This window comes from Lissotriton vulgaris, chromosome 9 (assembly GCF_964263255.1).
Source record: "Lissotriton vulgaris chromosome 9, aLisVul1.2, whole genome shotgun sequence".
In the NCBI taxonomy this organism is placed as follows: Eukaryota; Metazoa; Chordata; class Amphibia; order Caudata; family Salamandridae; genus Lissotriton; species Lissotriton vulgaris.
This window is the reverse complement of record NC_141697.1, coordinates 258,313,918-258,341,360: the sequence shown is the minus strand read 5'-3', so window position 1 is coordinate 258,341,360 and position 27,443 is coordinate 258,313,918. Positions and strand designations below refer to the sequence as shown.

At 46.5% G+C, this 27,443-nt stretch overlaps 1 protein-coding gene across 3 annotated transcripts in view; it reads right to left on the bottom strand.

Annotated features, from left to right (window-relative positions):
- YLPM1 (YLP motif containing 1) overlaps positions 1 to 27,443 on the bottom strand; it is a 923,718-nt gene that overhangs the window by 526,320 nt on the left and 369,955 nt on the right. For all 3 annotated transcript variants that reach the window (XR_015299909.1, XM_086937497.1, XM_086937498.1), the window contains exon 9: positions 12,235 to 12,368. Coding sequence is in view for 2 of the 3 variants with exons in the window: in XM_086937497.1 (XP_086793623.1) it covers positions 12,235 to 12,368 (134 nt within the window). In the remaining variant the exon portion in view is untranslated. The remainder of the gene's footprint in view (positions 1 to 12,234; positions 12,369 to 27,443) is intronic.

Here is a 27,443-nt window from a genome sequence, read left to right as displayed (position 1 = left end):
GCAACATAAATCTAACCAATGAATCTAAAGGCAGTTGTCCCCTGATGTATGTAGGGTCTACTGGTGCAGCCCTATACTTCTCTATTCTAGGGTTGATGACACGTGCCCTAGAGGTGTCTTTGAAAATGTCATTTGCGTGCTTTAGGACGCCCTTTAACATGGGGAGTGTTTTGACACTTCTTTATGATGTTGCCAGTGTGTCAAATAGAAAGTCTCTCTATAGCATCAGAATGCATGTCTACATTATGGTAGGTTGCAGCTTTGTCTATTAATGAGTTAAAAGCCACTGTCTCTTCTGTGGGTGAATACTTAGCTGGGTATACAGTAGGGTCTGTGATCAGTAGAGCTCCCTCATTGTCTGGCTCACCTCCATCCCCCCCAAGGTTGTGTATTGGGGTCTACATATGGGTTTTGTATATCTCCAAAACCACCCTCTGCATCCTGATCCTCATCTAGGTTGAGGTCAGAGCGTGCAGGTGAGTGTGGCGTGTATGGAGTAGCAGGCATAGCTGGAGAGATAGGTTGGAAAAGAATAGGAGAGGTAGTACAGTCTCTTTTCTTTTTGAGGGGAATTTTTGACAAGCCTTCATTTGGCACTGGTCTTTTCTTCCTTGTATAAACAGTCACCTTCCCAGTATTTGGGGCAATATATAGTTTTGACTGATCTTCTATGGATGGGTCTGGATGGATGATCTCTTCCACAGTTTTTTGCTTTGGCGCCGTAGTTTTTGGTTTGTCCTTTTTCGGTTCGATACCTTTATTTGGTTCGATCGCTTTCGGTGCCTGGATTGGTTTGCCGACAGGTTTTGTCGGTCCAACGTCTTTTACTGGCTATACCACTGTTTTTGGACCGAGCGCTTTAGTCGGTTCGGTAATCGGTTTAGGTTTTAGAGTTGCGTCTGGAGTTGTTTGTCTTGGCTCAACGCCCCTTTTCGGATCGATAGTCTTCGGCTCGACCGATTTGGTGTGGTCTACTTTTGGTTTCTGTTCAATAACCGTCTTGGGCGTAGGCCTTTTTTGTTCGTCGACGCCCTTTTTTCCTTTTTCGGGCGTCGAACTGGATTTGCTCGAGTCGACGTGCTTTGGCTTAGAGGTCGATTCGACGTGCTTTGGCTTCAAGGTCGATTCGACGGCCTTTGGCTTCAAGGTCGATTCGACGGCCTTTGGTTTCAAGGTCGATTCGACGGCCTTTGGCTTCAAGGTCGATTCGACGGCCTTTGGCTTCAAGGTCGATTCGACGGCCTTTGGCTTCAAGGTCGATTCGACGGCCTTTGGCTTCAAGGTCGATTCGACGGCCTTTGGCTTCAAGGTCGATTCGAGGGCCTTTGGCGTCAAGGTCGATTCGACGGCCTTTGGCTTCAAGGTCGATTCGACGGCCTTTGGCTTCGAAGGTGTTGATGGAACGGTAGCCCTCGGGTCGACGCCCTTTGGCTTTATCACCTTTGGTTCGGCGACGTTCGGTCCGAAGACTGTCGTGTCGATAAGTTTGTTTCGATGGGCTTGGCCTTGAAAAACGTGTCTCAGATGGTTCTTTTTGTATGTTCTTAGCCGGGCGGTATGGCGGAGCTGTAGAACCAGTATATTGGTCTTGGCTAAGGCCTTTTGGCGATGCCTCGACCTGAGTCTCTGATATTGATGTAGTGTCTATATGGTCCGGTGTACTCACGGTGCAAACAATACCGACAAAACCGAAGGCCTTTTGGCCCTTTGAAAAGTTTTCCGAACTTGGAGTGCTTGAAAGTGCATCCGAACCCAATGGCGGAAAATAACAATCTGAGCATGGAGAGGATGCCCATGCGCACTGTAGTCCAAGGGAGGAGCCACCTATCTCGTGATACTTCGAAGACTCTTCCAGGACAACAATGTGCAATCATCCGGACCCAACACTAGGCGGCGATCTATGCACAGATATGAATTCAGCAGCCCATATGCCTTGAACATATTTTTGCCAGGTCGTCTGATGGATCCGGATGGAAGAGTTCTTCTTCCACTGTCCGTGGTTGTGTCCTTGACTTCTTTGGCGTAGTCTGTTCTGGATCGACTATCGCCTCTGGGTCGATACTCCCTTCTGTATCAATGACTTTCGGAGCCTTATTGGTATTCTTCGGCTCGGACCCTTTCTTCAGGTCGACGAGTGATTTCGGATCGACCGGATTTTTCGGTTCGACGCGCTTCTTGTGCTCGACAGGTTTTTTCGGTTGACTGTCCTTTACAGAGTCGATGGTTTTTTTCAGATCGACCGGTCTTTTTGGAGCACTTGACTTTGGTTCGAGCCTTCTCCGGCTGGATTACAGGCTTCGATGCGGCACCCTTTACGTCGGCGACCTTCTTTGGTTCGGCAACCTTTGGCACAGCAGGCTTTTTTGGGTCGACAGCCTTCTTTGGTTCGGCGCCCTTCGGCTCGGTGGGCTTCTTTGGCTCGACGACCTTTCCACGTTTGGCGCCTTTTGGCTCGTCGGCCTTCTTTGGATCGGTGCCCTTTGGGTCGACGACCTCCTTGGGTTCGAGAGCCTTCTTTGGATTCACGTTACTGGGCCCTGGGCTTTATTTTCGGTTTCGGAGCCGAGCCGGACAGAGGGGCTGGCGAATGTTTCTTTGGATCTTGGCTAAGGCCTTTTGGGGATGCCTCGACCGGAGCCTTCGGTAACGGGGTTAATCGGTGTCGGTGGCAGTGTACTCACGATTTGCCCCGGTGGGATCTCGTCGTTGGGAGTCCGAATAGTCCTCGACGGTGACTATCTCTAGGTCCGAATCTGGAGCTTCCAGCAGTTCTTGGTCATCATCGAAGATGTTATATGGTTCCGGTGCCTGTTGCTGCATCTCTTGCCTAGCGGCCCGTCGAATCCGAATGGTTTTTTTAGACCGGAATTGGGCACAGGCTGGGCACGTTTCTTCCTTATGGTCTGGTGATAGGCACTTGTTGCATACTGAGGGTTTGTCGGTGTGCGGGAACTTTAAGTGGCATTGTGGGCACCTTTTGAACGGGCTCCTTTCCATCGACAGCAGGCCCACGTGGCATCAAAAAGGCCCAACGGCCCGCGTCGACGACAGGTTCGAGATTGAAAGTTCAATCGAGTCAATAACAGAGCAAGAACAATACCGTCTAAGTCGAAGGCCTTTAGAAAAGTTTTGTTTCGATTCCGAAGTTGGAGTATACGAATAACATCCGAAACCAATGGCGGAAAAAAACAATCTGAGGATGGAGAGGATGCCAATGCGCACTGGAGTCCAGGGGAGGAGTCACCTATCTCATGATACTTCGAAGACTCTTCCAGAACAATAAGGTGCAATCATCTGGACCCAACACTAGGCGGCGATCTATGCACAGATGTGAATTCAGCATCCCACATGCCTCGGACACAAGGTTCTTTGAACAATAAGCGAAGACGAGGGGGAGGGGTTCCCCTGGGCAGAGTGGTAGGCGGCTTGCTGACAAATTCTAGGGTATGACCGTTTTCCACTAGGTCCACAACCCGTTGATCGTAGGTGATTTCTAGCCATCTGTCCACAAATGTTGAAATCTTTGCGCCCACAGGAAGGGGAAAAGGTGTGAATGGCACCCTGCAGAGCTCACTGCTTCCTGCTATAGTCTTGCCCTTGATTCTGGGATTGCTTTCGGCCTCCCTGGCGACAGAAACCAGCCGTATTGGATTGGCGATATGATGATTGATAGTTCTGCCTATATTGGGGCTGGTACTGCCGTTCTGCTGATGGTAACCTCCTCTAGAGGAATAACCATGGCCCTTAGCGCCTCTGAATGTTCCACGTTTCTATTGAAGGGAACCCAAAGATCTTGCCGTGTCCGTATCGGTCTTGATTGCTTGTAGGGCCTCATCGATGTGTTTGCCAAACAACGATTCGCCATCGTAAGCCATGTCCAAGATCTTCGTCTGGACTTCTGGTCTGAAGGTGGTGGCTTCAAGCCAACCTTGGCGCCTGAGAACTGCAGCTCCAGCTAGCTGTCTAAAGTACATATTTACAATGTCCAGTGCGCAGTCTATCGTTTCTGATGCAGCACGCTCACCCTTCAACAAGATTTTTCATTTAAGAAGTTTTCTATAGCGCTGTCCAGACCCAGGGGTATTGGAGCGCTTTACATTAGCAGCATAGCATATGATCATCAGATACATGACATAGGAGTGACATAACCAACAAGTGTCAGAGTAAAGAGCACATTTGGCGGTCATAACGCCCTACGATGGCTAGGGAGTTAGCAGCCCTGATGGAAGCAGCTGCCATAGTTGAATTTTTTTTATTTATTTATTTATTTATTTATTTAGCATACTTATAGAGCGCAAACCTGTCACCCAGAGGGCATCCTGGCGCTTTGATCAGAGAACCCCCACACTAGACAAGCACAGACGCACAACCATTACTTGGGAAAGAGATAGGTCTTTAAAGCCTTCCTGAATGGAAGATAGTCCTGGTAGCTCCTAAGAGTGAGTGGGAGAGAATTCCACAATTTGGCTGCCGCCACTCTAAATGAGCGGCCACCCATCCTCACTCTTTGAAACCTAGGCACCACCAGAAGGTGAGCCGATGACGACCGCAAAGGCCGTGGGGCAGAATACCATGCAAACATGTTTTGTAACGGGATAGGGCCTAGGCGGTGTACCGCTTTGAACACCAAACAGGCCGCTTTAAATTGGACCCGTAGATCTACCGGGAGCCAATGCAGATCGCGAAGCGCAAGAGTAGAAGAGCTAGATCTGGGTCGTGAGAGGGCCAGTTTGGCAGCCATATTCTGCACCCTCTGCAGCTTCCCTATCAAGTTTTTTGGGGCCCCCAGGAGAAGACCATTACAATAATCGAGCCGGCTTAAAATAGTCCCACGGACTATTTCTGGCCTGGACTGGGCGGGGAGCAGAGGCAGAACTCTGCGTAGCATACGGAGCAGCATCATACATGTTCCCGTGGTTTTGTTGACATGTAGGTCTAGTTGTAAGTTAGGGCCAAACATGACCCCTAAATTACGAGCTGACTCCGATGCCAACACTGGTTCGGGAAAAGTGCTAGGCCAAAAATCGGTGGGTAGAGCCCGCGGGATCCGATCAGTGGAACAGTGGAGCACCTCCGTCTTCGAGCTATTGAATTGCAAAGAATTTGCTCGAAGCCAATCCGCTGTAGCTGCCATACAGCGATGGAAGGTGCTCAGTGAAATCGCATTGTTCCCTTCCAAGGAAAGCACCAGCTGAGTGTCATCGGCATAATTAAATGCCGAGACCCCAAAAGATTTTATTAGCTGGACAAGTGGACGAAGGTACAGGTTGAACAATATCGGGCTGATGGCCGAGCCCTGTGGCACCCCCTGCCCGATTTTCCTTGGCTCCGAGCTGAAAGGTGGAAGTGACACCAGCTGTTGCCTCCCCTCAAGATATGAGATCAGCCAGTCTCTGGCCCCCTCGCAAATCCCGCACTCTTCCAGCCTCCTAGCCAGGGTCTGATGGCAGACCGTGTCGAACGCGGCCGACATGTCGAGCAGCACTAAAAAGGCTGCCCGACCACTGTCGACACGCGAACGCAGATTGTCCAGCACGGTCACAAGTGCGGTCTCCGTCCCATGACCAGGTCGGAAGCCAAACTGGTCCTCATCGAACCACCCAATGTGTTCCAGGTAGCCGGAAAGAGAGCGAGTTACCCACTTCTCTAAGATTTTAATAGGAAAGGGAAGTAAGGAGATCGGCCTATAGTTAGAAAGGCCGGCTGGATCCAAGGTTGGCTTTTTTAGCAGAGGCGACACCACTGCTAGCTTCCAGCAATCTGGGACAGACGCCGATTTCAGAGATTGCAGACAGATTGAAAACAAAGGCGGGAACAATTCTTCATGAAAAGTTTTCCAGAATTTGGGGGGCAGTGGGTCAAGCGGGGAACCAGATGACACCATGAAAGCCGTTTTGCAAAATTCTTCAAAGGACGGGAGGGGGAAAGAGTTCAACCGTGGTGGACTAGGTGAGGTTCTCAACTCCCCCGACCCAGATGCAAAAACGGCCGTCTGGGGTCGACTGGGTGAGCAGCCCGGAGCTCCCAGATCGGAAGCACCAGTGACCGTCTGGGGTCGACTGGGCTGCTCCCCCGGAGCTCCCATACCAACCGGCTGGGGTCGACTGGGTGAGCTGCCCGGAGCTCCCAGAACGGAAGCGCCAGTGACCGTCTGGGGTCGACTGGGCTGCTCCCCCGGAGCTCCCATACTAACCGGCTGGGGTCGACTGGGTGAGCTGCCCGGAGCTCCCAGAGCGGAAGCGCCAGTGACCGTCTGGGGTCGACTGGGCTGCTCCCCCGGAGCTCCCACCACGACCTGCTGGGGTCGACTGGGTGAGCTGCCCGGAGCTCCCAGAGCGGAAGCGCCAGTGACCGTCTGGGGTCGACTGGGCTGCTCCCCCGGAGCTCCCACCACGACCTCCTGGGGTCGACTGGGTGAGTTACCCGGGGTACCGCGCCCCCTGTCCGCGAGGCTGGCAGGGCAGGCCTCCTCAGTTACAGGGAGTGTTAGGCCAGCCAGGATCTTGGCGGTCTTCTCCTCAAAAGCCAACGCCAGCGAGTCGCATAAAGCCTGAGAGGCCCGCACTGAGTTAGCCGCACAGACGGGATGGGACAAGTCCTTAACAATTTTAAACAGGGCTTGAGATTTATTAGGCGCCTGTAATAGGGACGTTTGTATAAAGGTCGCCTTAGCCTGCTTGATCTGCTCCTTATAACCTCTCAGTGCAAGTCTAAACAAGGCTTTAGCCGAGGGGGAATACTCCCTTCTCCATGCTCTCTCTGCCCGTTTGCAGCTCAGCTTCAGGTGTTGTAACTCCACCGTATACCAAGGAAAGGCCCGATTCACCCTGGCTCTTGCTTTCCGAAGTGGCACGATGTTATCGAGTGACTCGGTAATAGACCGGCAGAAGGAGGAGTAGCTGTCTTCCACTGAGTTCCCCAGGTCAAAACTGGCAGATAACAAAGGGGGCAGAGGGGCTAAACTGAGCAATTTGGACCACGGTCGACCCATTTGCGAGAATCCAACCCCTGCAACCTCCGGGGGGTTATTCCCAAGGCATAGAGAGAAGACCACCAGCGCATGATCCGTCCAGCATTGGGCAAGGATGTCAATGATCGCCGCTAAGTGGGCCCCTGCGAAAATAAGATCGAGCATATGACCGCCCCTTTGAGTCGAGGAGCCAACCAGTTGTTGCAGATGGATGTCGGCCAAAGCTTGGCAGAGTGAAGTAAACGCTCCATCTGAAGGACCCCCCTGCCAGAGATTAAAATCTCCCAGGACGAGCATATTAGAATGAGTGTTAGAAAGATCATACACTAAGTCCAGGAACTCCGGCAGCGAGGAGGCCGAGCCCGGCGGTCTGTAACATAACACGCCAGATACCAGCGTTCTCTCTGGGTTACTGAACGAGAAGCCCATGAGCTCAAAACCCAATACTTCGCTGATTTTAAGTTGGGAAACACCCAACTGTTCGCGGAAGATGATACCAATTCCGCCGCCACGATTCAGTGGGCGCGGAGTGTGAATAATTTTGAATCCCGGGGGACAAGCCAAGCCTAGTTCAACTAGGCAGTCCTCCCGAGTCCAGGTCTCCGTCATGAACAACACATCCAGCCCGGAAGATTCAACCAAATAGGCGATCTCCGTGTGGTGCTTGCAGAGTGAACGCACATTAAGCAAACCACATGTAAGTGGCTGGGGCGGCGAGCGGGACATAATTCCAAGTGTCGAGGGGTCACCCGGAGGTTTCAGAGCGCACAGGTCTGAATGAGAGTAGACCAGAGGGGAAGAGTGCAGGTGGCCAGAGGCAGCGGCCCCTTGCGCGTCCGTTACGCGAACGGGCGCAAACGGGCTTACCTCTGGCGCACCTCCGGCGCGTCTACGGCGCGTCCGCTGCGCGCCGTCGCTGCGCGCCTGTCCAGCCGCCATGTTAAGAAGCCCGACCAAGAGGTCACGTGGGTCCTGGCAGGGCGAGTGGCTCTCCCTCAGCAAAGATGGCGCTCCCACAAGAGAGAGCTTCCCCCAATCCAAAATGGCGCTCTCCAATCGGCGCGAGGAGTAAACAGTGCCCCCGAGTCCCTTCTACCCCACAAGTGTGGGTGTGCAGTTAGTTAAATGCGGGTAAGTAGCTCCCTCAATTCCCACTAAGCGGAAGAACAGGAGGAAAAAGGATATTTACAGGCTAGCGCACAGCGCTCGGCGCAGAGACACAATCAAGTTTAAAAAATTAAAAGCAGGCTAGCAGTTCTATTTGCAGCGCGAGTGCAGCGCGAGTGCAGGGATTAAGATCTAGCAAGGCAAGGAAGGAGGTGCTATTTATAGTACCTCCACCTCCTATGCGTGGGTCCTGGCAGGGCGAGTGGCTCTCCCTCAGCAAAGATGGCGCTCCCACAAGAGAGAGCTTCCCCCAATCCAAAATGGCGCTCTCCAATCGGCGCGAGGAGTAAACAGTGCCCCCGAGTCCCTTCTACCCCACAAGTGTGGGTGTGCAGTTAGTTAAATGCGGGTAAGTAGCTCCCTCAATTCCCACTAAGCGGAAGAACAGGAGGAAAAAGGATATTTACAGGCTAGCGCACAGCGCTCGGCGCAGAGACACAATCAAGTTAAAAAAATTAAAAGCAGGCTAGCAGTTCTATTTGCAATGAGGTCTAATCGACGCCCCTCCTTTACCGGTGGTGTGGTGGATAGGTGTTGCCGGATTCTTGGACCTTTGCTGGGCAGCCTGGGAGATGACCGAATCTGGTCTAGGATGACCAATGAGACAAGATGGGCTCAAGATGGGCTATTCGCTGGAGCCTGATATTTTTCATCTATCCGTAGAAGCACAGCAGGCACAGATGCAGGGTTCTTCATGATCTTGACGCCTTCATTCCATATGTAATCAATTATGGGTATGGCCCTGGTGACCTTTTTAGATTCTTCCTTAAAGTCATGAAGGAAACATTCTGTGGTTTCCACAGTAACAGAACATTGAAATCTGGCAGCAGCCCTCTGCATAAGATTGTGGAAACACCCTATATCTTCTAGAGGCGAATCTGATGGCTGGGGGATCGGTGGCGAAGGCATAGGACTAATATATGAATCCCACGGATCCACATGAGGATTCTCTTGTAATTCTTCTTCAGCCTCCTCTTCAGAGGATGTGTCTGTATCCTGAGGAGGTGGCAAATGTTGAAGTTCCTCGGACGGTTCTGTAGTCGGAGGCATTGGTATTGGAGCCTCAGGTACAGGTAGAGGATCTGGAACTGCCACAGTGGGATGACCTGCTGTGGTGGAAAGCGTGGTCTATAATCTGCAAGCATGGCTTGTAAATCCTGGATCAGATTAGGAGGCAGATGGCTGGTGTCGGACTGATGAACTTGCCTATGGTACACCTTATGGTGTGGAACCACAATGTCCGCCTGGTAATAATGCACACTGTAATTATCTTCCTCCTCCCTCTTCCTCTTGACACTTTATTTGGAGCTCGGAAGGATGATGAGCTATTGCAAATTTTCCTTCATCCTCATCTTCGGAATCGTCATCCACTTCTTGCGCAAATGTTTCTAAAAGATGCGCCAGAGTAAGAGGTGAAATTGTACAATATTCATGTCTTTGATATGTCTTCAGTTGAAAACTTCTAGCTGGAACAGGTATTGAATAAGTTGGAGCTGCAACTAAAGCCTTAGCTGTAGCCGGTAATAGCATTGTAGATGGTATCGTCGTCGACTGAATCGTCATCGACTGAATAGGCGGCAGCGGCGAGGCAGTCGTCGACGGCGTAGAACGTACCTGTTTCTTCATCGACGGGACTTCCCTCGTCGACTATGCAGGCATCGTCAACGGAGATTTCGTCGACGTATGCTTAGATGAAGACTTTGTCAATGGGGTTTTCGTCAATGAGTCGTCGACGACAGTCTTCTTAGAAGTCACAGCAATCCTCGTTGACAGAATAAGAGATGTGATGGACGAAGTGTAGATAGTCTCAGCCGACGAAGGAGCAGAAAAGGTGATAGAAACTGTTGACGAGGGAGTGTAAGCCAGAGATTTTGAAAGTCTTTTACCTACTGTTTTTGAAGATCGTTTGTGAGAGTCCTTGAGAGCAGAAGTCTGTGGAGACATTGAATGCCCAGAAGACATAGGAGGAGACTTCTGAGAAGGGTCTGAAGTAGAGTGGGAGGATTTTGGATGTTTTCTCCCCTCACTAGAAGAATTATCCTGAGACATGGCTCTCTTGCTGGACGTTGAGGCTCTGTCATCCTCTTCAGCTGAGGACGATTTAAGCCACAACAGGACTCTTTCCTCCCTATCCCTAAGAGTCTTAGAAGGGAAGGTGCAGCAGATTTTACAATCTTTTGCCTCATGCTTGGGGTAGAGGTAGTAGATACAGTCCTTATGTTGATCATCAACATGGGCTCTTTTCTTCTCGCAGATTCTGCAGGGCTTGAACAAAGCCTTCTTATCAGACATCTTGAAGAAAAAACTGAGCTGGGACTCGGGGAGACTCCCTTCCACACGACGTGCGGTGAAAATCTGAGGAGAACTGGCTCTGCAGAGAATGTTCTAGATGGTGCTGATAGGTGATTGGTTGTACCAAAAGTTTGGTTCTTTTAGCATAATGAGATAGTCTGCTAAGATATGGGCCTCAGGCCTTTTCCCTTAGGGCCGACTACTGTAATTTACCTTCGGCACAGCTATTTTATTTACAGTGGAACTCCCGCGACGGGGAATGATTCAGGCATGTGAATCTATGAAAGATACCCCAATACTGGATAACTCTGCAGCTAGGATCAAACACAATTCACATCATCTAGTACGTCAAAGAGCTCCACTGGCTCCCAAACCCCAAATGAGCACTCTTCAAACACACACAAAGCTGTATACAATATTAGCACCAAGTATCTCAAAAACCACAAACTTCCACAAACCTACCAGAGACCTCTGCTCAGTCTGACTTCAAACACCCCCTGTATATGCAGAACCAGATTTGGTAGTAGTGCCTTCTACTACTTCGCTTCTAAAGCCTGGAATGACCTTCCAAATCTGACACAAAAAGAGCATAAAAAACAAACTCTTGGAATAATTTTCTGCAACTTCTGCAGATTTTGTGCGTTTCCTGATGAGGGTTTGTGTCTCAACCAGACAGACATGAGAGATCAATGTATAAGGAGGTTGGGCAGTGCCAAAGGGTAGTTCTTCACATGCATATAAAGCGGTTTGTGCACAGAGATAGAGAGCTTTCGCACTTGCATTCTGTAGTAGTGACCCATCAAACCAAATCTGCATACTTGAACCTGTGTTAGCCTTTATTCGGGAAGCTGCATTTAGTCCAGTGAGACCTGTTTGCGTCAGTTGAACTCGAACTAAGGATCAACCTGTTGGATTCAGAGTTTGAGCAATCCCACAGGGGAAACCAAGATTAAGTCTCACATGAGACTAGGACATACTGTAGCCAATATTGATTTTCCCATACATTTCACATGTCTTAGACTCTATGGAAAATATTTATTTGGCAGGCATAGGTTACAAGCTTTGTGTAAGTCCCTTTGTCCCCGCTTGTGGTGACTCGAGAGAATCTAAAGGAAATGTCATCCAGCGTTTTGTTACCAGGTGTGATGAAGAAACCATTGGGATGACAGCTGGCCATCAGCTAAATTTATTCTGTCCCCTCTCCCCAGCCCAGTCCTTTGGTAAAAAGTCAGTTAGAAAAAACCTCTGTGGGTCATCAACTCAGCTTTTTCCGCATCCCAGTGTTGTGAATGGATATCTCATTCAGGGGCAGAGAATAGATTTTTTTTCTTTTTTGCAGACATTTATCACTATCCCTTTTCAGTGCTTTTGACATTAGCTGACCCAGTACACTTGTAGGTGGTTAGGAACCCAACACAAAATAGCATCAAAAACTGCCAAATGCGTACTGGGGAAACTGAGCTTACACTACTCCTATGGAAGATGAACATTACACTCTGAGACACAAAAAAAAAACAAGGACTTTTCCTGACCCAACCACTAGCCTCTCACAGAGCATGCACATCTACAAGAGATTTGCGCTTGAAAACACTTATTTAATAGCATTCGTATGTGTTTTGATGTCAAGGTCACTCACTACTTGTCTGAATTTTTTTCTAAAAGTCAATGATGTCACCTCAAGCAATTAAGATGAAAAAATAAATAAAGGAGATGTACATTCTTAAAGACAATTCGTAAAATCTACAATTGTTGAAAATAATCGGAACAGACAACAGAAAAAAATGCCCTATTTGGAACAAGTTTACCTGCAAATGCGGGTTGATCAAATGCAGGGCGTTCAGGTTTTCGGTCATATCCTGACCTTTGAAAGCCATCGCGTCGCGACGATGAAGGATCTTTGATCTCTCTATAAGGTGCCGCTCTAGAGGATGGTGTCGCCCTGAAAGAGTAGAAAGGAGTAAGGCCTTAAACCAATTTTAGCATTTTTTCTCTTAAGATGTGATTAGAATGTAACGTTTCACCGCACCATGAACCTATGCACATACCTCTCCGCCAACTTCAAAGAAGCTTTCTGCCCTGCTAGATAACTCAGGTGTTGCATAATACGTAGCACAAGTCACTTACCAGAATAAGGAAAGGAAACCAATAAGAACCAGCAAATTGGATTGCATTTTGAGTATTAAAACCTGCTGTGCACTCGCCTAATGTTGGATTTAGAATATTGCAACTTCCTTTTCTTCACTATTATTGTACAAGGTGTGCCTATTACTTGAGTTTGAAATCAATACACAGGGACCAACTCTAAAAAAAAAACTTCATATATCAGTTCTTTCTTTGCCCCTGGTGTGCAGAGCGATATGTGAATCTGCAGTACAACAAGCTGAAAACTAATAAAGTTGAGTGATGTTTTCTAACATTCCGCTTCCAATGTAGTGGTTGGCAAAAAGCTGATGAAGATGAGCTAAAATCTTTAATAACTATCTTACCAACACGTCGCTCCTTTGCAACCTCTATATTCATACAATAGTGTACTGTGAATGTGTGGAGGTATGGCCATGTTGCTGCCCAACAAATGTAAGTTAATAGCCTGCTTCCAAAATAAGTAATTGAGCTAATTTTCTTGAAAGAGGACGATGCATGTTGTATACACTGAAGAATGTTTTGTTCTTTAAATATTAAAAAACTAAAGGCCTCTCAAATGACTGATTGGTACGTAATGGAGATACTTAAATGAGTGTTTTATAAACAACACCCTTATGTACTTATAATTATGATTCATCACTGATAATGCATTTAACTAGCCGCTCGCTAAGAGGAGTCTTATTGCCACAACCCTGCTCGTGCTACAGGAGTAGCTGTCTTCAGTTCCAGCTTGCCATATTTGCCGGTGTGAGGAGTTTCCAGCCTCGAGGCCGCAGAGGAGGCGAGAGGTGCAGCCCCGGGACTGCGAGGACCAGCCTACAACATCCTCAGCTGTGTCCTCTTCCCGGGTGAGCCGCGCCCCTTCCCAGTGCCACGCCCCCTCTCTACCCAGGAGTATATTAGCAAGCCCAGCGACGCGTAACGCGGGACACGCGCGGGTCGCAGCCCGGGGCGAAGCCCGGGCCAAGGGCAGGCCCGGTGTTGCCCGTTAGTGCCCGGTAGAGACCGGACCGGGCCATCTCTCTTGGTTCCCGTTCCTGTCCATATATTCACTCCATAAAAGTCTCCATATATGTCTGTTATGCCTGGAAGAACTAGAAGCAAAACTAAATCAGCCATGGCCGTAACCCAAATCACGGGCCTATAGACCAATTTATCTCCCGGGTTAATGAGACAATTGATCAAAGTATTTCTCTACTGGAACGAAGAGTATCTTTGGATCTTATGAATGCTAAACGCTCTTCTTTGGGCCCTTTATCAACTGTAAGCTCACCTGCCCAGCTAACTTTAACTAACCGTTCCCTTCCCTTACCTCAGTCTGTTGCTGGTACACTGACAGTACCAAACTCAGTAGACTTATCAGTGTCTCAATTGGAGTCTGACTCGTCATTTGTCGATCTGGAGGCTACTCCAGACCTTGAAGCCTGTCAAACACTCGAAAGGCCTACTATAGATAAATGTCTTCGAGGATCAGGGGAAGGAGGCATTCCTGTATTGCCAGAACCTAGAAATATACCTAAAACCAAGAAAAAACCCAAAACAAACATCAGGAATCACAATCTTGTGTCACCTGCCCCAAATTTAACATCAGGCATTCCTTGTTGGGTAGAAAATATGGTAGCAGACCTAAAATCAGATCTTGAAGCAACATTAACGGCTCAAATAAAGCCCCTAATGTCCAAAATTGATAGATTAACATCTCTAATCAACACTAAATGGACTAATAAGGCAAGTGGAAATGTGCCTATACAGACACAAGGGAAAACAAAAGTAGCGCCTCAGGTAAATAACACCAATAGTAACCTATCAAAAGATCTTACTGTAAAGGCTAAATCTTTACCCGACAAACCAGGAGCAGCAACGCAACATTTGCCCCAAAGGGGGGAAAACACTGCTGCGCCTTCACCCAATCCTAGTGGCGTTGACTATCACAAAACCCCAAACACCTTCTGGTACTAAGAAAGTGCCTAATCAATCTGCAAAGGGTTCTAAAGGTCCAGCCACTAATCCGACAGCAACTACTTCCCCAAGTAAGGCTCAAGATCCAAAACCAAGGCCGGCTCGTTTTAAGTCAATCAACTTACCACCGGAAGTTTCACCTTTTGTGGTTGTACTGACGGGTGTGCCACCACTGAAGGAGGGGAGGAGAGAAACCCTTGCTGAATTAAAAAATAAATGTGCCCAGTGGCTCCACCTTCATAAGCCACTACCTACTAACATGTGTGGCGAAATACACGCAGTTAGAAGAGGAGATTGGGTGGGCAGAAATACTAAGACCGTAGCAGGAGACGTCATAACTATCAACTTTAGGGATACAGGGGTAGTGAATTATATATGCAACACACCTAGTAGTGGGCCGGCTACTCAAATTCACCCATTTCCCCTGTCCTATTTTCTACCCATGCCCCCAAGACAATATCCCCCTCGATTCAGCTTCCCAACTAATAGAGGGTACACGCATGTTCCCCAACATACTTTTCATCAGTGGCAGCAACCATGGCAAGGTCCACCTCCTCCTTTTGACCCCTTTGTAACTCAGTTCGCCCACTGGAATAGATTTAGTGCGTTGGAGGAGGTAGACTGACTCAATTCTAATGAAGTTTCCCCTATTTTCCCTGCTATCAATAGGGGCGAGGAGGAGGGTTCTTTAGGCACGTCCCACCTGTTATGTTCCAACTCTCCAGCTGCGGCAGCCATTAGCCTGATTAACTTACCATCTCATGCTTTAGAGAGGGAATGTATAGACCCCCTTAGCCTTAGAGATACTGACGGTATTAGAGGAGAAACCACTAAGGATAAAATAAAAATACTTAGTTGGAATCTTGCGGGCATTCATAGGAAATTGGGTCTGCCTGAGTGGAGTGATCTGGTTGAAGCACATAAGATCTGTATGTTTCAAGAGACCTGGAGTACAGAACCACTCCACCGGGTTGGGTTTGTTACCTTCTTTGTCCCAGCAGAGAGACCCATGCATGGGAAGGGGCGCCCCTCGGGGGCCTTATTACGTGGGTAAGCATCTCCCTGAACTGCCGAATAACATCTAAGCAGATAAATAATCCAGATATCCTAGGTATTCTACTATGCAATCCCTGCAGAGGTTCGACTTTAGCTCTTTACAATATTTATGCTAGAGGCACAAAAAATGGGTGTACCTCACCTATAATCTCTGAGCTTGAGGTGCAACTTAGTGACTGTAAAGAAGCTGATTATACCCTAGTAGCAGGTGATTTCAATTGCACTTATGAGCCACTTCCCCTGGATGGCATCCCTGACCTGGGTGAAGAAGACAGCAGATGGGGTATCCCTTCACTTTCCATCCCTCCGATCAAGCGCTGAACTCGTAGTGCAGTGCAGTTAAATGCACTGACTCTAGAGTTTGGGCTAAGAGCCACTAATGGCCGTACATCTTCTGACCGGATGGGTGCCCCGACGTTCAGTAGGGTTGGTCATACCTCGAGGATTGACTAGATCCTGCTGGACCTGGGGCTTTGGAGCAGGGTCGAAGACATGACAGTCATACCAACTGTTGTGAGCGACCATAATTCGCTTTCCCTAACTATCACGAATCCTTGGTCTAATGAAGTATTGTTAGTACCTCCTAAAAGCTTGCACAAGGCCACTGTCTCCTCCTGTGGTAGGCGCCTAAAGTGGAACAAAGTTGCCAGTAACCCTGACAAACTTTCCAGTATAGAGGTGACACTTGTAGCCTCACAATCACAACTTGATATTATTGACCCAGTCACAGCAGTGGACAGGGTAACACCCATTTTTGAAGCTGCTGTTAAGACTATAGGGGAAGCCTTCTGGGTGAAGGGCAATGCAGTGAAGATTAAGTCCCAGAATAAAACCAAGGGAAAGCATGACTGGTATACAGGAGCATGTAGAAAGGCTAAGTCTCGGCTAATTGAGGCCGTTAAGGGCAAATCTCAATCCCAAATTCAGTTAGCCAGGAAAGAACACAAGAGAATACTGGGGCTAGCCAAAAGGGAGTGGGAAGTGGCCTACTGGTCTATCCTTAAAGATGCTAGCTCTAAGAGAGACTCAAAATGTTTTTGGGATACCATTAGAGCTCGCAATAGGCCAGATAGTGATCTAATAACTTGTAATATCCCAAGCCAGGCGTGGGTCAATCATTTCTCAAAGCTTTACACCCGCCAAGCTGACCAACTCCTGATGAGCGACCCACAGGGGGGGGCTGTGGCTCCATTATTTCTCCCTCCAATCTGGAACATCCAGCCTAGCGATTTTGACTTCACTATTAAGGAGGTCGAATAGGCACTATTATTCCCCAGAAAGCGGCTGGCCCGGACGCTATCACTGGTGACCTCTTAAGATCAGATATTCCAAAGTGGGGAAAATTGATCCATTCCCTACTTGTTGCTATCTGTAGGGGCGTGCCTGTCCCTTCCTCGTGGAAAGGGGCGGAGGTGGTTCCTATTTATAAAAAAGGCCCCAGAGAAGACCCGTCGAACTATAGGCCCATTAGCCTGTTAGACATCAGCCAAAAAGTAGTCGGCAAGGTTCTACTGGTAAGAATTCTAAACTAGGTAGAAGAAAACAAAATCCTTACTGACTAACCAGGCGGGCTTTAGAGTGGGAACTGGGACAATCGAGCAAGCTTTTAGGCTCATGTTGCTCTATTGGAAAGTTGTGGTCATTGGCAAGGGCAGTTTTTATCTCGCGTTTATCGATTTAAAGACTGCCTTTGACCTTGTACCTAGGAAGACCTTATGGAGCGTATTGGCCGATATGGGGTTGCCGCACTACTTGCTTGTATTACTTGTTAGGCTCCACGAAAATAGTTTTGCCAAGATTAGGTGGGGCCCAGGGGGGGAAAAAACTAATAGTATCCCGGTTGAGAGAGGAGTCCGCCAGGGATGTGTGTTAGCTCCCACCCGTTTCTCCCTTTACATCAATGGGGTGGTTGAGCATCTTCGGAAACATCCCTCAGATGAACCATCCCTGGCTGGAGAACGTATACCAACCCTCCTCTTCGCGGATGATACGCTTTTAATATCTAAAACCCCAAAAGGCCTCCAAAGACTTCTAAATAACTTTCAATCCTTTTGTGCTAACCGGGGTTTGGTAATCAACACTAGCAAAACAAAATACCTTGTCCTGAATCCTCCCAAAAAATCAGTCCGCCCTCCTACCCTGAATGCTGAACCCCTGGAGAGGGTGGAAGATTTTGACTATCTTGGGATACGCCTTTCGCACAAAATGGAATGGACACCACACTTGGACAAAATGCTTTTAACCCATAAGAGAATAACAGGAGCTCTTTTGAAAGAACAACGCTCCTGTACAATAAGACCAATAGCTACAGTCTTGGAGATCTATTCCGCCAAGGGTGTTAGCTCTGCTCTCTATGGGGCCGAACTATGGGGGTCATCCATTTCTAATGCTCTTGCAAGATCCGAGATGAAATTTTGTAGAGCGATTATGTCTTTACCGCAGGGCACTCCCACGGTCCCTCTGATGCTGGACTTAGGCTGTCGCCCAATTGATGAACTTGCAAAATTTCGACCACTTCTGCTATGGGCGCGTCTGTGGCGAGTGGAGGAACTCAGTAAATACGCCCAAGGTCTTGCAGAAATCATGTCACTACCAGGGTGGCACAAAATTAAATGGTTGAGAGACATGAAGTCGCTGCTAGTTAATCTGGGACTGAATGAAGCGTGGATAAATAAGACTTCTCCCCCCGAAGTTAACCCTCAAGAAACTTTATTGGGACTGGATCTCCACACAAAGAAATACTAGTACCACTATGGGCAGACTTACGGAGGATTTCTTGAAATTTAAAGATCACCCTAAACGGGAAGTGTACCTTGACACTATTGAAAAACCCTTTGATAGGGCTTTATACTTTAAATTTAGAGTAGGAACACTTCCCCTTTATTCCTTTACCTCGAGTTGGAAATCCTGTGCCCAAACTACTGAGCCTTGCCCAGTGTGTTTAGCTAAACCAGAGTCACTGGCACATTTTATGTTTGAGTGCAGTGAGTATGCATTACCAAGGAGGGTTTGGCTCAAAAATCTATGCCGGCAGTTGGGTACCAAGAGTCATGTGACTGCAATTAGGATATTAATGTCTGATAGCCGTGCCACTTATGCTTGTGTTTTAGCCAAATTTTTATCATGGGCTTGGTCCATTCGAACAAAAAGGCTAAAATCAACTGTTTAATTCCTTTTTAATAACCGATTGCTTAATGAACTGTTTTGTAAATTTGTAAAAATATTTTATATATGTCATTCGGATTTTTCAAACTGTTGTATTGTGATTCATGTGTTGCTTTTATGATAATTCTTTTTATCGAAATAAAGCCTTTGACTTGACTTGACTGATTTAACTCGCAAACTATAAAATGTTATAGATAATACATAGGCTGTCTGGTTTTAGGTTTAAACCTATAATAACTGATAAAACCCCACCGAAAGGGAAATAGCCCTCACCAGTGTAAACATATAAACACTGAAAAAACACCTGCACAACCACAAACTAAATGCCATTCTAAGAAAGGAAAAGTAGAGTGAAAGTCATTTTTTTCTTCCGGAAAGGGCCAATACAACATAACTGTGTTATGCAAGCTAGCAGCAAGAAAGACTGGGCTAACATTACTCTGCTTGAGTTTTGTTGTTTAGGGATGTCACAAAAATATTGTTTCTTCTTCCTTTTTGCTTTTTTCGTTTTTGTGGTCTTTGGTCTAAAGATGCATGATTAAGAAGCATAGTTTAGGACATGTTTAATTATTTTATAAACTGTAGAGAATGAGGAAATATCAAAATCTTATTTTATATTTTGGCTGTGTTTGATTTGTTCACTGATGGGTAAAATGGCTAGTTTCATAAGAATCTTTCCCAATATGTGCCATCAGATTTACCCACAGAAAATGAGTAAAAACCCTTGATACATCAGCCCCCAGTTTCTAGTGAGTTAGTATTGATAGTAGGTGAATTGCCAACACCTCAGGCTTTAAGCATTCAATACAAGGTTTACTGACAATTATATGTGAAAAGAGTGCTATCACCAAGCATCTGGGATAGTTGTGAAAACATGACAAGACTTTTGGAACACATGGAACACAGTGTCACTTAGACTGCTGCTACAAAAAGTTTCATTTAAAGTTTGACAAGATTGGAGTGGTATTGTTTGTATTTGAAGTGATTCAGCTATGTATATGAAAACGTTGTGTGATGACCTGTCAAAGAACGCTATTTACTTTTTAGTCCATTTTGGTGTACAGTTTAGTTATGCGTGGAAACTAAAATGCAAATATTTATCATTTTGTGCTTTGTGTTGCATCAAAGAAAGAGTCATCCCACCTGTGTTGCTTAGCTGATGGTTCCCAGTTCAAGGGGCTGTGAATGCCATATTATACATGCCTTTATATAATTTTGGCTGAGTGATAATGCCAAAGGCAAGAAATGTGATGACCTTTGTTTGCATTTTTATTTTATTTTTTTATTTATTTATTTTATGCATTTTATATAGCGAGGGACTGAATTCTTTGATTGTACAGTAAGCATAATTGGTGTAAATGTGAAACATCTCCTTAATAGACGGCTAGGCGATACCTTTAGTGACTTTGAAACTGCAACATTTTCCATGTTAGAGTGCTTGCTATTTGGTAAGCAAAGCCATGTTGAAGAGCAGTTTAAGAACTTTTATTATACAATGTATGAGAAATGGCTTGCAATGATGCATAGAAATGTCCCATTACAAACCATGGCATTTGAAGTAAATGAAACCTTACTGTGGTACTCTGTACAAGTTCTAGATCCCTTCAGTAAATGGGAATTTCCTTTGTAGTTTCAAAAGCGATGCTTAATTTTTGACCGCTTCAATAACTTTGAGGACATAAGCGCCCAGTTAAATGCAAATGTTGCAGAATCTACCCAGAGAATCGCATCCTTAAAGTGCACCAGTTTTGGCATGGAAAGCTATGTCAGTGGCCAGAGTTAGCAAATAGTGTACTGGCTGTTTTGGCAGTACACGTCTTAAGTGACAATGTTGAGAGGGCCTTTTCACAGAAAAAAGTTTACATGGGAAGAAAAGAGCGCGTGCACATGACCAAAGACTCACTGAAGAAGTATTGTATGGTGTACTGCAATAAGTGTAATTTGCAAAAATGTATTTGGACCTAATATACACTGTGTGTACACTGTCTATATAGCATTCACTATAAGTGCAGAAAGCAAGCAATAATTAAAATAAAACTTTCCATAAACATCGGAAAAACACTGTTTCTGTTGTTTTTAATGGCGCAAAAATGTGTAACTACTGATAAGCACTGTTTTTTTTAAGGTATTGAAATCACTGGAAAACACTGAAAAAACCCCACCAGAATTTACCAAAAATAGAAACTGAAAACAGGAAAGCATAATAATACAATACCACCTCCCATATCAACTTGTGCTGTAGGCATGACTAAGTGTTTGAAAGAATCCCTAAGAAGGATATTTAAGTCCCGATTGAGCCCCGTCAATTGTCCTAGTAGGATTATTCTTTTACGACCATAAAAATTGATACTTGTATAGTGCGAATACCGCTGTGGAACCAGTCCTGGCTTTCCCTGTGAGGCGTCCATTCCTGGGCACCCCCAGGGGGAAGGCCAGGCATCCTTAGCGTTGTGGGGGCCGTTGTGGAGATTAACCAAGCTATTGCCCAGAGTTGCAGAGTGGGACTCTATGATTGGAATAGGCACCGAGGCGAAAATTATCAGGTCCGTGGAATTTTGAGCCCAACACCCGCAGAGGCGGGGAATAGAACCCTGGTCCCGGACTAGACCTCTGCATCAGGGTCTGCCGCTCTAACTATTGAGCCACACTTCTCCACATCAACAAAAGGTATTGTAATAGGTATCCTACAATGCGGTCTGATATGCAAACAAACTCCTAGCATTGACAAATTACATCTTTAAGACTCCTAAGCCAAGGCTGACATTTGTTAGAGAGGCATTATATCATGAATGAGGTGACAGAAGAGTATCACAATGCAGCAAAGCATTTTGCAAAACATTTCTCCTTTGTTGATTACATGCTCTAGTAGTTTATCAAACTCCTTAAACAATGTCCATACAATTTAGGAAGTTGCAAATGACTAAATTCTAAGATGATAGCTGCCAAATTATGATATTCAATGACTAGATTCAAGGGTTTTTCTTCATGCTGCCCTAACAAGCCAGTCCAATTCAGTAACAACCATGGAAGAACCATTTTTACAAGTACCCCAAAACAAAGTGGTTCTTAGCACTAATCCTAAATTTCTACCTAAAGTAGTTTCTGCCTTCCAAATCAACTAATCTATTGAGTTGCCGGTGTTCTTTCCTCAACCAGATTCTCTGGCAGAACGAGCTCTACACACTTTAGATGTTAAAAGAGCATTGCTGTTTTGCAAAGAAAGGACAAAACCTTTTAGTAACACTCAACTTTTTGTCACTTTTGCTCCACTACACAAAGGCAATCCCATTTCAAAATCAGGTATTGCACGGTGGATAGTCAAATGTATTCAAACATGTTATGCAAAAGCAAAGAACTTTACCTATTCCCCCTAGAGCGCATTCCACTCGCAAACTGGGGGTTTCTATTGCTTTCTTAGGAAATATTCTCATAGCTGACATCTGTAAAGCAGCAACATGGTCCACACCACACACAATCGCAAAACACTATTGTGTAGATGTGTTAGCCAGACAATAAGCTAATGTAGGCCAGGCAGTTTTATGTACACTATTTCAAACGACTGCAACAGCTACAGGTTAGCCACCGCTTTGAGAGATTACTGCTGTATAGTCTATGCACAGCATGTGACCTACAGCTCACATGCGTCAAACAGAAAATGCTCCTTACCCAGTATGCATCTGTTCTTGGCATGTAGAGCTGTAGATTCACATGTGCCCACCCATCTCCCCGGTAACCTGTATCAGTACTATCTTATTTTGATACTTACACATTGACATCTCTATTCTACTCTTACTAACTCCATTCTCACCCTTTGCAGGAAAACAATCTTAACAATGGAGTCGATGCCCATGTGCACTATCACCGAAAGGAGGAGCCACCTGCCTTGTGACTGGAAAAGACTTCTTCGAAAAAAAACAAAGTGCAAACGTCTGGGCCCAACACTAGATGGCAGACTTATACACAGCATGTGAATCTGAAGCTCTACATGCCTAGAACAGATGCATACGAGTAAGTACTAGGTAAGTAGCATTTTCCTTTCCTCCATAGGATAACTGACTTTTTTTACGAAACATTTCTAAATGTTGAGTTGGAAAACCGAAGAAATAATTTTAAAATTGTACTAAATAACAAAAGCACTTTCACTCCCCTGTTTACAGGAAATGTCCCAGTGCAGTATAAAGGTATACTGCACGCTCTGTAAGAAAAGTTATCTGCAAAGTAATTTACTGGTCATTTTACTAAAAAGCCTATATAAAGTATATGTATTGTATTTCCAAAGCATTGCATTTTCAGCAATACTGTAATCCAACCAGAATGCATATACAATTGAAATCCAAATTGCGTTAAACTGCATAACTACTGCAAAGTATTTATTGTTTACCTGTGCCAGGCTTGTTTGGTTCTAGAAATTAAAAATAACTAAAATAATATTTTCATACAAAAACAATTGGTCTGAAGTTCAGTCCGAGTGTGGGAATTCATCTGCTGACTGTGTGTGTACAACAAATGCATAAAACTGTACTGCTCGACCATACTACCACAAATAGAGAGTGAGGTACTATCTACTTTATCTCTGCGTACCTTTTGGGTTCCAATGGACTGTGCACACTATACCTCACTTTGGTATAGTATATACAGAGCCAGCTTCCTATAACTGTTCTCTCCCCCTGGTCCTGCCATAGGGGAGAGTGTATCTTTTGCCATGGTTTTCGGACAGGCTGCGGAATGTTATTGTTGAGTTTCCTTAGCCTGTCCAGGTGCCTACTGAACAATTCCTGCCATTTAACGAAGTCCTGATAGAATACTTTCTTGGGCACTTACGCAAAGACTTACTCTGGGCCCCCAGACAGCAGGCCGCTAGCCCGGCCACAGACAAACACTTCCTGATCCAGACTTCTTGACCCGGGATCCTACTTCAGAGTCTCTTTGAGGCATCCACCAGCTTAGTCAAGCCTAAAACCTTTCCAATGACTCTGGAGACATTTGGCAAGCACATGTCCTCTTCTGCTAGTTTGCATTTACGCTATGTCAATTCCAGCTGCCTCCCTAGGCATTGAGGACAATGTGCAGCTCAGACCCCTGCTGTTCTTGCAACCATGAAACAACTTAGTGTGCCCTATTCAATGCATGTCCACACCATAGCAGGCAAGATCAGACGTGGTTGGCTTTGTGAGGTGAGCCGACACTTAGCATGCATGGGTCCTCCAAATTGTCTAACAGGGTGTGTACATACTATACCAATCTGTATATACTATACCAAAATGAGGTATAGTGTGAACAGAGTCCAGCTGAACCGCAAAGGTAGGCAGAGGGAAAAGCAGGAGCGGCTGGTGAATTTTGAAAGTAGAGGGGCTTACGTTTATCAGTGGCGGTCATTGAAAAACAAGGCAAGGGGCACTTGTACTCACTGTTTTCAGCTTGGTCACAGACACAGTGTTTCTCCCAGAGGTGTCTCTCGGGCCCACATGCATCTCGTTGAAGGAAGGAGGGAAATAACCCAGCACAGACCGAAGGAAGCAGTGCTGGAAATCCTGCCTCCTATTCTCATATGCTGACAGTAAAAAAGGTCAGCCAGTCACAGGAAGAGGTGAATCCTAGAAGGATGTGATGAAACAAGTCATAAATTCAATCGAGCCGAGTGTTCGACCTAAGTCCTGGCAAAACTGCAGCTGTAAGTAGCGCCTGCTTGACCTCACCGCTGCCTCAGACACACACTGCACATGCGGTATTGATGTCGTCCACCTCACGTGCGCAGCGTGTGTTTGTACACGGCTGTGCTGCACTGCTACCAGAATGGACAGTGTAAGTGCTGCAGCCTTAGACCAGTCCAATCTCCTTCTCCGTCCTCCGAGACTGGTGGTGCACCGCCCCCTACACCTCATGCAGGAACCGCCACTGGGGAAAAGTAGATAGCACCTTGCTCTCTATTTGTGGTAGTGTGGGTGAGCAGTACGACTGTATCAGAGGGTAGTGTTAAACATTTGTTTTACACACTATCACCAAATTATGGCACGCACTCAAATATTGAACTCAAGCCAATTTTCTTTGTATAACAAATATTATTTACTTATATTTATTACTTAGAACCAAGCAAGCTTGGCACAGGTAAGTTATGTATACTTTGCAGTAACAATAGTTTTAATTGCAGTTTTATATACTTTTGGTTAGACAACTTACTGGAAATGCAATAATTTGAAATATTGTACATATACTTTGCAATGACTTTTCAGTAGTTGGTCATGTACATTACTTTGTAGATTACTTTTCTTACACAGTGTAGTATACTTTGATACTGCACTGGGACATTTCCTGTATAAAGATAAGTAAATGCATTTTTCTTACTTGAACACAGTTGTATAGCTTTTTATAGATTTCCCAACTCCACACTTAGAAACGTTTTCATAGAAAACAGTCTGTTAGCTTTAGGGAGGAATGTAAGTGCTTTGTTGTGGGAATTAGTTTTCTGTGGTTAGACTTGGGGGGTCTCCCAGGGTTGAAGATGTACTCTCTCAGCGGCCCTAGGGCGGTCGGGTACAGAGTGTTGAGGCCCAATAATATCCAGTGGGGGATAAGGGGCCTCCGGTTGGTGGCTAAACAACAGCAGGCCACAAGGTTGTGGGAGCAAAGCTCCTGGACTGTAGCTCAGAGCAAATGGGGGTTCAAGTTGGCACCAGAGGTACACCCACAGCGGCACTAGAGCAGCCGGGTGCAGGGTGATTTTTTGGCGTTGGATGCCTTGTTACTTTCAATAGGGATTCTCTAGTTTGCAAACACACTGCAGGTTTGGGGATGAAGGTCTTCTGGTAGCGACCACCACTTGAAGAGTTACGTGGGATGCTGGGGTTTGGCTAGACCCCAGTAGCTTGTCTCCTGTCTGGTGAAGAATTGGCTTGGTAGTTTAGTCTGCCCTTCCCATGATGCACTGGGCCAGGGACAGACTGATTTGCATATAGCCAGGTTCTGAGCTGGGATGGTGCAGTGAGATAAATAACGGTGATGGATCAAGCCCTGATCTTTGGACTGGGTAAGAGTGGTCTGCTTAATTCAGACACTCTGTTCATCACCACCCCCTTTTCTGAATGGGGTCTGGCTAGACAGCGTCAGTTGGGCCACCCAAGGCCGTGGGGCATCGGGTGAAGGGGTGTCTTTTAGGGTCAGATCTTCTTACCAGCTCCTAGTAGCGGTTGGGGGGACCCTCCAGATTGAGACTGCAGGCATCAGCTGGAGGTTTAAGGATGGTCAGGGATCACTGGATCTCGGGTCAGGATCGCCGGGGAGACTTTGCGGTGTTTGGCCACTAACTCGGGCCGTGGGCGACTGGTGCAGGCTCACCGATTTTGCTGGAGTCTGAAGGTGAAAGAATGTTGTGTTCATGGGAGAAAAAGACTTTTCTTTGGAAGGCCAGGCAGGTCCTCGGGGTTCTGGAGGTTGCTGGCTGCAGGACACACCGGAGTTTAGCTTCTGCAGGTTCGAGGTCGGGACAGGCCGTTCGAGCTGGGGCCAAGTCAGTGGGCATGGTCCTCTTTGATTTGGCACAGCTGTTCGGTCCTTCGTCTTTTTTTCTTCTTGGTCGTTGCTTGTCTGAGGCATGGTTCAGGGGTGCCCCTAAATACTAGATGTAGGGACGTTCCAGGTAAATAAAAGGTTGGGACTAATGGGTGGAATACAATATGTTCTCCATGTCCGAAGGCACCTTAGGTATGAACTTTGGATTAGTCCTTAGAATCACTGTATTTCTCTTGAATTGAAGGAAAGGTTCCTGGATCGTCAGAGCTTGTAACTCACCAATCATTATTGCAGAAGTGAGACCTTAGGTCCCATTGCTGAGCCTGAATGTCCCATGTGATGTGGTTGTCTAGTAGGATGCCAATAGTCCCAACAATCTCAATACCACCCTCACTAAGATCCAGTACAGAGCCTAAAACATTTGGATCATAGTCAGATTGTCCTGGGCTCTCTGCTCCCGGGTGAAGGCACAAAACTGCACCTCATCTGTGAAGGTGCCATTGAACAGGAACTTGAGAGCAGGATTAAGGTGTGACTTCGGCATGTCGATAGTGAATCCTGCAGTTCCAACGCTGAAACTCAGTCTCAGTGATACAGGACAAACAACACCTGTGCCAGCACGATCCTGAATTTGTCCTGCTGCAGAAATTAGTGATAAGGGTTGAGATCTAAAAATCGACTAAGGCCTTCGTCTTCTTTCAGCACAAAGTAGCAGGAGTTCCTACTTCCAAGGCTGGAAGACCCTCTATGGCCGCTTTAGACAAAACACCTGCCTTTCCTGATGCATAACAGATGTGCTCCTCCGTCAGCCGCAATGATGGGAGTGAGAGGTGCAGCAGGGTAGAAAGAAAGGAGGGTGTAGCCCTGTGTGAAAAAGTGCCCTCTTTCTGCATGGTTGCCCCACTTTTTGCTGAACTGCTGATGTACTTTGAGTGTGCCCTGGGGCTCCTGCCAATCAGTGACCCAGGGCCTATGTTCTTTCCCTAAAACTGCATTGAAGACCAAACCCAATTAGCACACGTATCTTGTAAGCTTCAACTTGCTTTCTATTCCATGTGTTTCCACCTTCTTCTCCAGCCTCATCTTTCTGGCTGTGCATACATTTTGTAGCGGTTTTGTTACTTTTGTGGCGGCTGGGTGGAAGATGAGCATTGGTTGTTGAATATATGTAGGCTGTGCGGTTTTA